The 17,102-nt window shown below is 47.1% G+C and overlaps 1 protein-coding gene across 2 annotated transcripts in view; it reads right to left on the minus strand.

The window, feature by feature from the left end:
- The window catches only part of TTYH3 (tweety family member 3), a 105,268-nt gene that overhangs the window by 64,444 nt on the left and 23,722 nt on the right, over nucleotides 1-17,102 (minus strand). For both annotated transcript variants that reach the window (XM_066576403.1, XM_066576402.1), the window contains exon 2: nucleotides 7,246-7,415. In XM_066576403.1, the coding sequence (XP_066432500.1) occupies nucleotides 7,246-7,415 (170 nt within the window). The remainder of the gene's footprint in view (nucleotides 1-7,245; nucleotides 7,416-17,102) is intronic.

Genomic DNA, 17,102 nt, shown 5'->3' on the forward strand with positions numbered 1-17,102 from the left:
TAGGAGTCCGCTCAGCTCCTCCGGCTCTATAGCATACTCCCCACGGCTGGAGCTGCATTTTCAATGTGACATGTTGCTTTTAACCCCTTAAGGACATGGCCTATTTTGGCCATAAGGACACAACGATTTTTGGGGAATTTTCATCTCCGTTTGTCAAAAACCCATAACTGTTATTTTTCCGTCCCTGCGGCTGTATAGGGGCTTGGTTTTTGCGTGACGAACTATAGTTTTCATTGGTACCATTTTTTGGATGCATATAATGTATTCTAAAACTTTATTTATTTATTCAATTTTTTTTGAGAGCAGGGAGAGAAAACGCATTAATTCTGCCGTTTTTAAATTTTTTTTTTTTTTTTTTACAGCATCAATCATACAATATAAAGGACAATACATTTTTTCGGGTCATTACGATTGCAACGATACCAAAATTATTAGAATTTAGTTTATAATTTAATTTTTTCCACTTTATGCATAATAAAAACCCTTTTTTCTAAAAATAATTATTTTTCTATTGCTGCATTCAAACTCCCATAACTTTATTTTTCCATGGACGAAGCTCTGTGGGGGCATATTTTTTGAGTCATGAGCTGTAGTTTTTATTGCTACCATTTTGGGGTACATATGGAGTTTTTGATCACTTGTATTGCGCTTATTGGGCGGTAAAATGAACAAAATAAGCATTTTGCCTTTTTTTTTTTTTTTTTTAAACGGTTTTAGCTGCGCAGGATAAATAGTGCGCTCAAATTATAGTACAGATCATTACGGACATGATATCAAATATGTGGCGTTTTTTTCTTAATTAATTCTTTATACAAATAGGGAAAAATTAGTATAAAAAAGGGGGTGGTTACTTTGTTTACACTTTTGTTTGTTTTCCTACACTCATAAAGAGGGACCTAATCTATAGCAGCTATGATCGCTACAAGGCCTTTCAGGACTTATGGACTGCAGTGCCTTATCACTTGTAATAGCGATCATAGGCAGTGACAAGCCAGAACGCCTGTATCTGGTGTCCTGTTGCCATGGCAACCCATCATCCCTCTGCGATTACATCACGTGGGTCTGATGACGTAACAGAGGGAGAGCCCTGCGAGCCCTTCAAATGCTGTGATCTACAAAGATCGTGGCATGTAGAGGGTTAACAGCGGGGGTGACTGTCCTCACGTACCCTCGCTGTTGCAGCGGGAAGCTCGCTATCCGTAACAGCCGGCTTCTCGCTGCCAGATGACATGGGATCAGAAGTGAACCCGCGACCATCCAAATGACGTACGGTTATGTTCTGTCGCGGTAAGTACTCCGCTGCCATGACATAACCTTACGTCCCGTGGCATTAAGGGGTTAAGGACAGTCTGTACTGGATAAAATTGTGTTTTGCTAATCTTCAGCGTCTGGATGTAAACAGGAAGAAAAATTGAGGAAGAAAATCACAAAATGATGAGGAACTGAAACAAAAAAAAAGACACCAAATAGCGAAAGCTAAGAAATGATGAGTCTCACGGCACACGGTGGGAACATTCCGTAGAGGCCAGGCAGCGCTAAATTGTATCATTTGGAGCTTTACAGACTACTACACGGAGGAAAATATGTAAACTACATGGCCAAAAGGATGTGGAGCCCATGATGTGAAGCTGGTTTGTGGCTGCTCAGCCACTTTCATAGACTTCAATGGATGGAGCCTCACACATACCTGTCAGGTGGCATCCGACACCACGGTGCTCACAACAGGGGCATCCCCGTCTCCCAATAGAGATATGTCCCTAAGGTTTTCCAGGATTGTGATAAGGCCATTCCACCAATATCAGATAGGGGGGTCCGACTCCAGGCCCCCAATCATCAGCTGTTTGGTTGTGTGCCAGACACAGTATGGTACAGTTAGTAACACGGCTCAGTCCCATTCTCTCATACTGGACTAGGCTGCTCTGAGCTGCAGTACCAGGCATGGCCTCTGCCAAATATCAGTGCAGGGTAAACAAAGGTGTGGAGATGGGGTGCAGCAGGGCCGCCCATTCAAGCAGCTGTTCCATGGGAGTAGCAGGAGCCAGACCCCCACTAATCTGATATGGGTGGCCTACTCTTAAAGGGGTTGTCTCGCGGCAAACATCAAAATTTTACATTACCCCATTCCCCCTGTCACCCCCCTGGCATAAAATAGCAATTTAAAGCGTTTTTTAAGCCGCTTGCTACTCACCGATCCGACGAAATATGAAGTTTAAAAAAATCTTCTGCCTAAGATGGCCGCTGGTCCTTTCCCAGGGATGCACTGCTGTTTTCTCCCATGGTGCACCGCGGGTCTTCTCCCATGGTGCACCATGGGCTCTGTGCGTTCCATTGCCGATTCCAGCCTCCTGATTGGCTGGAATCGGCACATGTGACGGGGCGGAGCTACGCGATGACGCTTAGAAGGGGGCGGGGCCAGAACGCCGCTCGTGCCGGACCGAACAGAAGCCAGAAGACCCTTCTGCGCAAGCGCGTCTAAAAACGCCAGAAGACATCAGAATTAGACGGATCCATGGCGACGGGGACGCTAGCAACAGAGCAGGTAAGTGAATAACTTCTGTATGGCTCATATTTAATGCACAATGTACATTACAAAGTGCATTAATATGGCCATACAGAAGTACTTAACCCCACTTGCTGCCGCGAGACAACCCCTTTAAGTTACCTTTACACGCTATCATTCCTATGCTTTACACGGTCACTCAAGTGAGCAGAGACGGAGTCGCTGGGGATCATTCCAGACGTCCACCTGCATTCACAGCAAACAGGAATCGCCCACAGACTGAATGAGAAGCCGCACAGCAGTCGTTCCTTGTCAGTAATCTGAAACAGAATGACTAGCGACAACTGAGCAACTTCTTGTTCAATGCCCCATCAGGGGCCATCAGTCACCCAAAAATCACTCATTTGAGAGATTATCCAGGCTACTATCGGTCCGTGTAAGGGTACCTTTAGAACAGACCATAAGCAATAGACTTGGATTAGTAGATGCAAGGTCTTCCTCTGTGCATCAAGCCCTGCCTGAATTCACCAGTGTGCCCTGGTATGAACCCATTCATATACCCCTTGTGGATTTATGGTCAGAGTCCGGGGACATCAGTAGGAAGCCTCATCTTCTACATATGATGTGGAGACCAGAGGTCCTGCCATGGACACAGCCATACACAAGGCGCCGCAGGCATAGATCATTACAGATCCAGATCCCCAACTAATGTGTACTGGGGTGTCCCGACACACTCCGCTGTCCAGCAAAGGAAGGATCAGACAAGTTGGATACCAACATGCCTGAATGTTAGTTCCCACGAAGGATAAGTCACTGCAAGAAGTGTTGGCAGCAGCTCCATCCCTCCATTGATAACACAAGCAAGCGTGCGTCTTAGAAGAGGTCAGAAGGAAGAGATATGTGTTCGATCAACAGCTGTCCAAGGGCCTTTTTACACCTTCTTCGGGACTACATCCAGGGGGTGCCATGGGGCTTTCCATTTAAAATCCCCCCCAAAAAAGGCACCTATGGACAGAAATGCTCTCCGCTTTAACACAATCTGCTGTAAGTGAGACCAACTGGACTCTGTCCGCTCTCCATATTCTGTACCAGAGAGGATGTACCCAGTGATTCTTTCTGGCTCAGCATACCGGAAATTAATGGAAACTTGCCGAAATGGAGACCACCGGCCTTGTTTCTTTCAGGGTATAAGCAGTGAGCATCAGGGCTCCAGCACTGGACGGGGAGCTGATGGAGTAGGCATGTCTTTTTCCTTCTTTTACTCAATTCTAAGCCTATTGATTTTTTGACAAATCCCCAAAAACCCTTTTAAAAAGGTGTATTCTGGCCTTTGTGAACCGATGACCTATCCTCTTGATAGGCCATCAGTAGTTGAAATCAATGGGAGCACCGTGCTTCTATTACACTTCCTCTTATGTTCCGAACAGGATGTGCCGTGACCGACAGCAAGCTTAAAGATCATCTGACGGGCGGGGATCCAGAGTCACGGACCCCAGTTGGTCAACTACTGATGGCCTATCTAGAGGAAAGGTCATCAGTTCAAAAAGCCCAGAATACCCCTTTAATTCTCCCTGTACAAGGAAACACAGGATAGTTCCTGTTCAGCGAGGTGCACAGCTTTGCAGGAAAGGATTAGACAGGGAAGTGGCTTTATCCCTTCTTTCTCCAGATCAGTGGGGGGCCCAAAATACAAGACCCCAACTGACCATCCAGTGATGACATATCCTATCAATATGCCTTTCTTTGGGAATGTCCCTTTAACAATATGAAGACTCAGGGAGGCTCCGTTATAAAGCGGCGACAGCATCCCCTACATTATATAGAAGGCAGGCCAACAGAAAAGATTGATATATATTAAAGAAAGGCCAATGAGTAATGGAAAGCCGCAAAGAGGAAAACTCCGCAAGTATAAATGAAATTCCAGGATCGATTGAAACCAGTCCGACGGCCAAGATAAATGCAGAGAACCCAGATGTCCAGCCGGAGCCGTGGAGACGAGGTGTAGGAAATGTGTATTACAGGAGCGCACCGACACCAGCGCACCACTAGTAAGAGCCGACGGGCAGGTCAGGAAGTCCCACAGACGGGGGGGCAGGGTTATAGGGGGCTGGGAGAGCATAGAAGGAATTGGAAGTAATTCCATAAACTACATCAGCTGCGGACGTCCCATTAGGCTCCATAAACATGTACAAGATAGAGTGATGGCGGGACCGAATATGGGGTCAGCAGTTCGAACAAATAGCCGGTTATACAAATAGCCGGTTGATCTTCTATCTGCTGCCTTCTCTCATAGAAAATAGAAGGTCGCAGCGCCACCAGCAGGAGGTCTCGTCCACTCTTCATTTAATAGATGTCTTGTCACATTCTCTAAGGCTGGTCTCACACGACTGCATCTCGCAGTATGCGAACTGCGTGGTAACGCGAGTGGCACGCAGCCAGTACGCCCATGGCCATGCACTATCTTGGTGTGTTTGCATGTGTAATACGCTCCAAGATAGAAAACTCGCAGAGTGTTCTTATGTGTGGACTATACGCAACAGGGCCACCAATGCGATATTAGTACAGCGCATCATGCACGCAAAACCCACACGCATAGTACGCAATTACCAAATGCTAGTGTGCGATAGCCCTTAAGAAGCAGAACAGGCTGCATATCTTTACAGCCGGGCACCCACTGAGATATATATATTTAAGCCCAATCAGCTGACCTGCAACACCTCCCATTACTTTAGGAGTTTGATACTAGTCTACTGTACATCAGCCATGGACACTTAAAGACATTTAAGGGGTATTCCCATCTGAGGGTCATCGTATATGTACAGGATATGCCATGGTAGTTGGATACATGTGGGTCCCACCTATAACTAGTTCTTGTCCTGGTCAAGTTGAATGCGGTAACCAGGGGTGGTCAGAAGATACGAAAGCAACCCAAGACAGACTATAAGGAGCTCATTCACACAGGTGTATATACACTCAGTTTTATGCATGAATACAGGGTGCTGAATCCCCATTGATTTGCATTCATGTCCTGTGAAGAACGGTTAAAGCATCTGGGAATGTTTAGCTTGCAGAAGAGAAGGCTGAGAGGAGACTTAATATCTGTCTACAAACATCTGAAGGGCTGTCACAGTGCAGAGGGATCAGCCCTATTCTCATTTACACAAGGAAAGCCTAGAAGCAATGGGATGAAACTGAAAGGGAGGAGACACAAATTAGATATTAGAAAAAACTTTCTGACGGTGAGGGTGATCAATGAGTGGAACAGGTTACCACGGGAGGTGGTGAGTTCTCCTTCAATGGAAGTCTTTAAACAAAGGCTGGACAGACATCTGTCTGGGAGGATTTAGTGATCCTGCAGTAAGCAGGGGGTTGGCTCCCTTCCAACTCTACCATTCTATGCATTCGGGTATTCAGACCTGCGCGATTTACGATTTACTATACGTGTGTATTTACTATGTATTTATGCATGAAATTAAAAAAAAAAAAAAACGCAAGCAAGGCCAGATGCGTAGTGTTTGGTGAAAACAAGTATTCACAGACTGAACATCATTATAAAGTCAGGAGGAGTAGCGGTTATCTCCTCCATTATAACTGTGTGGCAGGAGCTTCTAATCATCAGTAACTGTTATAGGAGTGTCTGCATTCCCCTCTATGCAGTTTTTGTGGCATGGTCTATGTAACAGTATCACACAGATGTTATACCGACTGAGGAACTGACTAGAAACTGAATGTAAACCCAAGTAGATCTGAGCTGCTCAGAATGAGATCACATGACCATCTGAGGAGAAAGAGGCCGGGAATTTCAGATATAATGAAGTAACTAACCAAACACTAGCCGACATATCTACTGGGGGGGCTAGTTACATAGTGAATGAAAAGAAAGAGGTCACTGGAGTGGCTCTTTAACATGAACGCTCACTGATCATTACAGTGCGAGCCCAAATCTTGTCCGGGTCCCCCAATGAGAGAACCCTTGATGTTAATATATGGGAAAAAGTGTGAAGAGAATGTTCAGTCACAGGAGTCATCCATCCTTAGAAGATTCTCCAGTCTCCTTGTGCTTATCTGCCAGTATCTGAGGAGATGTTCTATTCTGGGCCGGACACACACGGAGTGCTCCGATGTCCCCTAGGATGTCAGTGCAGGCTCTCTGGGTCTGCAGATACTACTGTATGCATGGCTAGTAATCACACAGCTTCTCTACAAATTGGGTATGGAAACCTAAAGCTGGACCTCAGCACTCCGCAAGAAGGGTTATACTCCACCGTCCTGCTTCTGGGAGAGTTGGATGGCAGCCACCACCGCAGCTCCTGCTAGGACTGTCATCATAAGTCTACATAGGCAGCAGGAAACTGGAAAGCACAAGGGAGTATGTGTGGGAGATGTAGTAACAGCCATATTGGTTCTCAAACAGTCCGATAATTGTGGGAAAGCTGGATACGTACAGCTTGCACAAGGCCGTTATTCAGCTTTCCCAAGCTGTATGCGGGATGAATGATCATAGTAACAATCACTCATCCCCTATACAGTGTGTATAGCCTTTAAATGAGTGCTGACAGATTTGCTATATTATGAGAAGGTGCCCTGAAACTGGTACGTGTAAAGGAGCTTGTGAAGAAACATTGCAGGCTAAGCTGATACACCGTAACTCCTACTCCAGGGCTGGAGGGCCAGAGTACGATACGGTGTATCAGTTCCCTTAATGCCATTTCCCAAAGCAAGAAGCCTTTCAGCGCCCGTCTTACCTGCACACCAGGGTAGCGATGATAACACACCACGCAGTACAGCAACAATCCGCATTTGTGTTTTCTTCTGTCTTACGATGACGGCAGCAGAACCAAAAGGAATAGAAGAGCAGGAACAGAAGATCTAGAGCGAGACAGGCGAGGGCCACACAGCTCAGGAGCATCAGAGACTGCAAGAGAGGGAGAACAGCGTTAGAAATGCATTACACTGGACACAACAAATGGGCGTTACATTACCCTTTCCCCTGTGGAATATCTGCATTCTCTTCCTAGGAAGCCGATAAGTAATATGGCCCCCACTACTGCATGGGGTTGTCAAGGCCCCTATACACTACGGAGCTGGACAACTCTCTAATGTGTATGGGGGCGACTCAACTTTCTTTCACAAATGTCGGAGGATAGAAGGATGGGGATGCTGATTTTTTTTAACACTTGATCCTTTTGTTCTCCGGGAATAAGTCGCTGCCAGAGCCGTCTTGGCTATAGATTGACTCCCTAAACACACAGAAGCAGTTGGCCCAGCCGCATGTTTGTGTCTATGTGGGAGCAGCTGTCGGACAAGTGTTCATCAGTTGTAGAAGGTATATGGGAGCCCTATGGCTCCACTCAAATACAGGAGGTATAATAATGAAGTATTGCACGTTACAAAACGTATTTTGGTAAATGTTTTGATCAACTCATACTTTTAAACAGAGAATATAAACTTTTTCCGCACCACATGTAAATTCAACACAAGCCGTTTAGTGGGTGGGCTGGAATGGACGGTCCAGACAGCCCATCAGAGACAGTCCGCCCGCCCACCGGACCACTCACTGTGAATGTACAGTATATGGGGCACAAAAGAAAGCTTTATACCACCTATTTCAAGGTACGAGTTGATCAAAAGGTTTACGAAGATACATTAAAAAAAAATACAATACTTCCATTGTTTTACTGGCACAGCCGGAATCAGGCACACAAGAGTAATGCCAGGTTCCCGTTAACCCATCACTGGCACAAATGAGTGTCAGCATTAGATTTCTGCTTTGGATCCTGTTGTAAACTCATAGGCGAATGCTGAACGTGTGAATATACTCAAGGCCACCAAATAAAGCAGCTCTCCCCCACTTCTGCACTGCTACAAGCACCATTCAGGACGGTGGGATTGCTGGGAGAGCTGGATGACCTCCCCCCAAGACACGGAGCCCCTCGCCCCCTCCTTGAGTGCTCTGATCCCTTTTGAGGATTGTGTGCGGAGGAGGCGGCACCGAGTGGGTACAGGAGCCGTGGGTGGAATCTATTCTTCAGCTATCCTTGTGCCTTTAGTAAAAGGAGAGGATGAGAACACCTTTAGTGCTTACTGTAGGCGGCGCGGGGACTCCCACGTACCGCTACACTGTAACACCAGAAGATTAGAACATGCCAAACACACTGAGTCACCGGCCCATTACCGAAGCCTCGGCTGTCAGTTACCCCGTGTGCTATTAATGGGCGCCGCTCCCACCTACGCCTTACTGCCACCCTCAGGGACAGCAGTAGTTGTATGACGGCACGGATTATGGATCATGGGGAACCAAATGGCACCTCGGTGAGACGCCGTACTGTCGTCTAGAAGCAACGTCTCTGAAGACCTCTGTATGACAACAAGCAAAAACGCATCAGAAATGCACTGAAATCACAAGTAAATAGGAGGAAAAACCGGTCCATGTAAATACCGCCTAACGAACAGCGATTTTTAATTGGATTTATAAGGAGAAAAAAAACCAACTATCGGATCGGAGGAACGCAAAAGGTATATTACGAGGTCATAGCAGGAGGTCCGAGATCTAGACCATTAGCTGAGATGACAATTACTGTAATATATTCATTAGGTGGAATCCGGGATCCTAAAGGGAAATCTGTAGCAGTCTGCTGATGCCATGAATAGGATTTGCTGGGGCTACAGCCGCCTCATGTCAGCTGTCTCCAGGTGCTGCAGAACTACAACTCCCATTATGCCGCGTTACCCGGCACACTCAGGGTTGTAGCTTTGCTGCTGGTTGGAAATCTCTGCCTTACGTCAAAGTGGTTGATGGACATAACAGATGAACCAATAACCCCAATCCCACTACTAGGTGTTACACCGCAAGACGACGCCAGACGAATACCTCATCATTATCCCATATGCTATAGCTGGAGAAGCTGGAAGACTGAACAGAGTCTAAAACTAAGAAAATAAATCAGCTCGGATATCCGTACTCTATTCAGGACCCTAATATCCAATCCCTGAAACTGCCAGAGAGCATGGGGGGCGCTATTTATTCTTTTGCATCTTACTGTAGGTCTATGTTTGAATCTCTGGTCCCTGGCTGAACCACACCTTGTAAGAAGTTGTCCAGGGTTAGAAAAACATGGCTGTTTTCTTCCAAATGCAGCACCACCCATGTCCATAGGGTCGTATGTAGTACTGCAGCTCAACTCCACTGAAGTGAATGGGAGCCAAGCTGTAATACCACACACATCCCATAGATAAGGGTGGCGCCACGTTTGGAAGAAAGAATCTATGTTTTCCACCTCACTGCAGGAAAAGAAGGTGGGGGGGGGGGGGGGGGAGAACAGGAATCCCACTTTAGGATCAGTGGGGAGCTTATGAAACTCCTCCCCACCAATAATGAAGCTAGCCCCTATCCTGGATAGGTAGGGGATAACTTTAGATTTCGGAATAACCCCTTCAAGGCCCCCCAAACACAGTGTTTAGTTGTCCGACAGCTAACGCCAATCCTTCCCAACCAAGCCCATACATATTAAAGGGGGATGTCCAGTCCGAACTACAATGAGGAGCTGTAATAGCAGGCAGAGCTCCCACTGATTTTCACGGGAGGAGAGCTAGCTAATACACTTCTGGCACTGGCCAGAGGTTAAACCGTCCAGCCTGAGGCACTGAAGGCGGGCTGAACGATCAGCTGATTGGTGATGATGCCGAGTGTTGGCCCCTGTCAAACAACTATTGAGGACTTCTCCTGAGGGCAGGTTGTCAGCAGTTAAAGTCCTGGAATAAAACCCAGCATATGCCCTCAGCAGACACCTCTGGTGGTGGCTTCCTTTCACTGCAGAACAAAGGATCAGGCATACCGAAAGCCAACATGCCTGATCCTACTTTCCCCTGCCATCTGCAGACACTCTTACACACTACACAGTCAGCTGGACCCGCTGAAATCTGGGGGTGACAATCTAATGTGTAGAGGAGCAGACAATACAGAATACAAGCTTACCAGCCCTTGTTTCTATCCCAACAGTCCCACAACTGAAGGATCAAGGACTGAACTGCAACAGTGACATGCCCACGAGCGACAGTGTGTACTGACAGTAGGCGATCAATAATCATCCCTATGTACACGATCTCTGCATTCGGCGGAAACCTGAGGACTCTGCTGTGTGATTCCTATATACAGATACAAGGGCGCTATACCGTAGATGTAAGACCTCTCAGAGACCTGGAACCGAACGGGAGAGTGAATGGAGAACTAATGTGACCGTTCCCATTGAGCCCATCTGGTTTGCAGAGGAGGGAGAAAATGAATGAGATTAAACAAATATTTACCCGCTACGAGTCTTCGTATAAACCACAGTCGGTGATAAACCCGTAATGACTTATATTGTTTTACATCTATTTATGCAAAGAGCAGAGAGAGTGAGTAATGGAACAAGCGGAGCGATCCAGGAACGGAATGCAAGGACTGGAGAGAACGGAAAAAAAAACAGTCACATCTGGTGAGAAAACAGGCACAAAACTTCTACATTTTTGCATCTGCGTCTTATCCTATAGAAGCAACTCCATCGAGGGATCCAGTGCAGTCGCAAGAACGGGCAGTGGTCCGTGCAGTACCTTTGTTGGCACCCCCCTCATGTTTTTGGCATTACAAATTACAGTACACATACCAAAAACAGTGCCAAAGTACCATAGGGTGCCCAAATAACCATGTCGTACATTGGCCAAATAATACTTCCATAGACTTCTGTAGCAGTGCTACAGAAGTTCAGGACTTTAATGGGGGGGGGGGGGGGGGGGGTTCAACTATTGACGACCGACACGGAATGAATAGATGAATCGGCAAGCACTCACCGCTCAGTTCCCCACCCATCAGCTGATTTATTAAAGGGCCGTCAAAAAGTTGGAGACCACTGCTATAGAGTATATTTCACAGGATGAGATCATCGTATATAAAGTCGTGTGAGGTCATGGTAGTAAAGCTCTTTACCGGCGTCCTGGAGCCTTGGGAGTTCATTATCCAATTTCCTTACCGTAAGGATAACATCACCATCTGAACGGTCGCTATGGAGTTTGGGGCATCTGTCTTCTTTATCCATTTCATTAAGTAAATTACATTACAGAAGAAGGGGGAAAAAAACCACCAGTCTCTTCCGTTAACTTCTCCAAGGCCAGTTCTACCGGTGACATGTAGTAAAAGTCAGGAGGGGAACGTGTAGGACTTGAACATTTAGGGTTAAAGACTTGGCACGCCACAGTCTTGCTCGGCAACGTGTGGGTCTTGGACATGGAGAGCAATATGAGTAACGTACCTTACATCATCCACAGGGCTTACGTTAAATGCCGCTCGCCGTTCCAGAATTCTAGTCTCGTGCGAGGCCGCGAAGCTTCTCTTTGGTGTCCTTTAAAGAAAGACGGATGCTGGACGAGTGCCAGACAGTTCCTCAAAGCCCGAAAAACTTCTCTTTGGAAACCGCTGCTTTCCGAGACAGGTCCACATGGGAGAAACCTTCATTAAGTGAAGTTCAGTTCGGAAGTTGGCACCTTTTCAAAGTGTCTTAGAAAGGCTTTGCCAGCTCCTACTCTTCAAGAGGCTTCCTTTTTCTGTCTTCAGGGTTAAGCTGGCACTAAAGCTACAGATTTCTCCTGAAGAATAGTAATGGCTGACAGAAAAATGACAACATCCGAAAAGCCTTCGGATAGCTGTTGAGGCGTGATAGCAGCGCAAACAGAGAAGGAATACCCAAGTGCATAGCTATAGGCAGTATAGAGGTAACCGGCCCCGATCCCCACAGGGGCCCAAACACCCTCCAAGAGTATTATAAATGGCGCGTGTTCGGTGGCGGTTTCGGTTACAGATTTTGCAGTGTGGCCCAGGAGTCTTAAATGATTTGTGCCTAGAAGGCAATCCCTGCTCATGTATGACCCACTAGATATTAGAGCGGGGTCTTCCATGACCCGGAACAGAGAGATGTTCTCTAAGGGATCACACAGGCATAGGCCACTTTAGTCTGTAAAGAAATACATCGTTTTCTCTGCATATGCATTTGCGTATTATATGCGATTTTGTTGCGTTTTTTGGGGGTTTTTTTGCCGCACGTTTTGTTTTTTTTGTTTGTTCCATCCAAGCGTCATCCATTTTTCATGTGTGCAAAAATCTGCTCATGGCGGCCCAATATTGCATCTCCTCTGCATCAGTGCCTGGGAAATGTCAGGCCGGCCGCGGCCTCTTACAAAAAAACATATCTTCATGTAATCTTATTGCTAATGTACGGTTACTAGAGATGTGTACTCGGCCACGCCCCTTTTTCGCCCGAGCGCCGTGATTTTCGAGTACTTCCGTACTCGGGCGAAAAGATTTGGGGGGCGCTGTGGGTGAGTGGGGGGGGAGAGAGAGAGAGGGCTCCCCCGTTCCCCCGCTGCTACCCCCGCTCCGCCACGCCTCCCCCCGAATCTTTTCACCCGAGTACGGAAGTACTCGAAAATCGCGGTGCTCGATCGAGTAATTACTCGAAATGAGTAGGTTCGCTCATCTCTAACGGTTACCCTTACAGGGGTTGTCTTATTCATATTAAATACTCCTGACATGGATTCAAAACTCAGCTTGTTTTTTTTTTAACACTATCCCAATGACTTCAGACCAAAATACGGCGTGGTGCAAATTATTATTTATTTCAAAAACACATTGTTTCACGTTAAAAAAAAAAAAAACGTACATCTGAATACACCAATTTAATTCAATGGGTCCGTGATCAAAAAAAGTAAAAAATATGGACAGAAGTCCACCTGTGTGACTGGGCCCATAGCAAGAGGTTCACTGCATACTGAAGTCTGCATCTCCGAGAGGTTACAGATGAACATTTGCCAAGTGCGGACAATGGCAGGAATTACATGCGGGATGTCATTAGTAGCTTTTAATGTAACAATTGGTGGAGCACGTCAGCGCCAGTAAATTAGATGGCATTCAGAATCGGCGCTGCTGTATGGATGGGAGGATGCAGCTATTCCTGGACGCGGCTGCAGGCTTCCAATTCAGGCCTTCCAGAGACAGAGGAAACGAGAAAAAATAAATCCCGCATTGTTCCCATTCCGTCTAAGACACTCTAATGAGAAGTTCCAGAACGGGTTTAATTTGGCATCAGAATATAATGGGCAATAAGTGAACTTAGAAAGCGGAATAGGTAGAAGCGAACAAGAAGGGCCCGAAACCCACGCTCATCACTCTATACGGTTATATCACTCCAATGTATCGTCTGATCGTGGCTGCGGTCACAGGGCAATGCCAACGGATGGCAAATAGTCGGACTGGCCAGGGGGCAAATCACCGAGACAACTCTAGGCCACGGAAGATTAAAAGCCAAGGCCTGAAAACTAAGGGCCCCCCCACCTATGCACAAGGCTTAGTCATCTGAACCCCCACATAAGAACGACCCTCTTATGTGTATGGAAACGGTTTAGCTTTCCACCAACAAATGGTGTCCAGTGAAAGAAGGGTATGCAAGGTTGAATTTCAATGCCCAATCCAACAAATAGGAGCACGTCCTATCTATGCTTGTACTGCGGTGCAATGCGAGGTTTCCCCCAATGGAAGCAATGGGAGAAACTCCGCAATACTCCGCCACGGTTGTCGGAGGATCGCTACTTCTTCGAAGTGAGACGAGGCGGTTTTGATATAACACCTTTCATCTGTGGGAAGGTAAAAAAATAAATAAATCGCATATTGGCGAGTGCGATATTGGGCTGTGATTCACAGTCTGATATCGCACCTCCCTGTGAAATTAGCCTAAGACTGTCACCCAATAGCTGTCCCATAGGCTACCAGCGATAAAGCACAGGAGCGATAGTCGTTCCAAGTGAATGGTCGGGGAATTGCTCCGGCCGCCCGCTTCATTCACAGTCAACAGGAGTGGTTCAAGCACTGGCAGAGCTACAAACCAAGCAACTGCCCAAGTGACTGCGATACAAGAACGCTTTCTTGCTCCGTGCCTCCTCAGCGGCCCTGCGTCCACGTAGCATCAAATGTGCCGTTTCCAGAGAGGATTGGGGACAATAACCACCCCATGTGAAGGTACCTTCGCTCCCTACACACAAATGTCCAGGGCATTGACATGTATGGGTGAGTCGGTGGCAATAGCCAACAGTTGTTAAAGGCGAACGGGGCATTACAGACTGGGGCATGGAGGGGAGAGGTCTCACAGGGGGAGGCCCAGATGAGAAACTATACAGGGTGAGACAAGAAGTCTGATCCAGCGCTGTATCTCAATACTGGTGGCAGTAACATCGGATTTTAGGCTGAACAAAAGACTTATGTCCATCCAGTTCAGCCTATTTTCCTGCAATGTTGATCCAGAACAAAAAAACACAATGAGGCAGAAGCCAATTTTCTTCATTTCAGGTAAGAGGAAAAAAAATTCCTTCCTGACTCCAATCTGGCAATCAGAATAATCCCTTGATCACATAGAATATTGTATCACTCCATTAAGCCGTCTGGGACCCCCTTTATTAGTGAGTTCGCCATCACCACGCTCTCAGGCAGAGAGTTCCATAGCCTCACTGCTCTTACAGTAAAGAACCCCCTTCTATATTGGGGACCTATATTAATAATAACAGTGTACTTGAATAGGAAGGCATGGATACGCTACACGATGCTATGACGTACAGACCCCTAGGGGCCCCAGAACGTGGCCCCTGTAAGAGAGAGAGTAAAACCCAATTGCAAAGTTGAAGAGTAGCCCATGAGAAGCAGAAAACCGCTTTCCACGTGGGTCTACGTCCCGTGGGGCCGCTGCTGTGACTGATGTAAGGAAGGTGTACTCGATGTGGCCTCCTTCTGCTACAATACATGCATGGAGCCATTTGACAGGACAGCCCAGGGCCGGCGCCATCATTGTGGGACCGTGTTAGTGAACGGCGAAGCGCCAATTCAGTGCAGACACAAGTTACTAGTAAGAGCGCGACCAATCAGAAGTCAATGCAAATTTCAGCGTGACCATATGGGTTGGGATTTGGCCCGATCGCCTCGTTAGACCCGTGTTCATTTCAGGGACTCTCAACGCGGATTGGTACCGGAATCTCCTGCAGCCGACGGTGGATGACTTCCTGGAGGATCTGTCCCCATCGTAGCAGGAGGCGGCCACTTCAAGAACGGCTTCCTTACGTCCGTCAGCACAGAATCCACAGCGGAACGGACATGTTGAGCAGACTTTAAACCCAAAGCATGTCAATTTAAGCTGTAGATTTTCAGTGCCTGTCCCACCTCTTTAGATGGGGGGGTAAAATGTGCACCCCAATCTGTGTGTTACATGCCGACCTTAGCGCAGAACTGAACCAAAGTCTGTTTTCTGCTGCAGCGTGCCCCGACTGGAAGTAGCCACATTACATGTCACCCGTCACTGTAGAACAAGCGGTCCTCTATGCTGCAGCCTCAAGTGTTGTCATTGCGTATCCTCTAATTAGCAGATTACCTCAGTAACCTGATTACGAGGCCCGGCTCTTTCTTCCCTCTTATAGAACGAATGAAAAAAAAAAAGGACACAAAGAAGGCAAGTAAATGTGGTTAATGACTTGAATTCTTGAATCCTGACGAGATTCCAAAGAAATGCTTCCAGACAATGTAAGAAAGTGGAGCCTGTGAATCCCCAACAACTGACTTTCCCACTCAGCCGTGAACAGGAAACGGACGGATTAAGAAACTAAAAAGCGCAGCCAAGACCGACCACCGGCGATGGATTCTCCGTTCCAGTGAAAACTAATGCCGGAACTTCTGCTCCGGTCACTTATTGCTTCCCGGCAACGGAAGAGCAAAATGCACATATGATCAGCAAGCGAGCCGAAGGATACTGTACAAGACCCCATCGTCTGTGTGTAGGCATGAACCTCAGAGCATGGGGTCTCCTTAATATTAAACAGCATTTATGAAGGGCTTTCCTTAGGACAGGCACCTGGATGCCGGAGACCTGTACCCATCAGTCCAAGGCGGATGCATCAGGGTCATCGATGCAAGAAAAGGTCAATGGTCGCAGCTTAGGGCGCCGATAGCAAATGTCCCCCATATTACAATGAATGGGGACAGTCTGTGTGTGGATGCAATAGCATGCAACTGTTGCAGCAATCCGGGGATCACCTTTGGATTCCTCTGCACTTACCGTATGAACACGCGCTTCTGATTGTACAATGACATGTAGGTCAGTGCGTGTTGACAAAGTCACTATTTGCTGCGCTCTTGTAACACCCTTCACTCTCCCGACATTTTATCGAGAGCGCGGCGGTTCCACTAAATACACAGACGTGGTGCCGCTTCTCTCTAGCAAGTTGGCAGAATCTACGGCCCGATCACCTCTACACCAGCATTCTGCAACCGAAGGCTCTCCGGCTGCAGTACACTACAAGTCTCAGCATGCTGCTTACACCCTCCTAGTCAGGGTCTGCAATCTGCACTTCATCTATTGCTAGAACTACAATTCTCAGCAGTTGGCAGCAGCTTGTGCACGATGGGGATGGTAGTTTCTAGCAGCTGGCATGCACACGGCTGATGTAAATGGAGTTTATTTCATTTCTCGCTTCCTAGAATAGAGCGGAGACGGTATCGCTATGACAGCCATCATTTGGCTGGAAACAGTGTGAAATTATT

The sequence above is a fragment of the Eleutherodactylus coqui genome, chromosome 8, assembly GCF_035609145.1.
Source record: "Eleutherodactylus coqui strain aEleCoq1 chromosome 8, aEleCoq1.hap1, whole genome shotgun sequence".
Taxonomy (NCBI): Eukaryota; Metazoa; Chordata; class Amphibia; order Anura; family Eleutherodactylidae; genus Eleutherodactylus; species Eleutherodactylus coqui.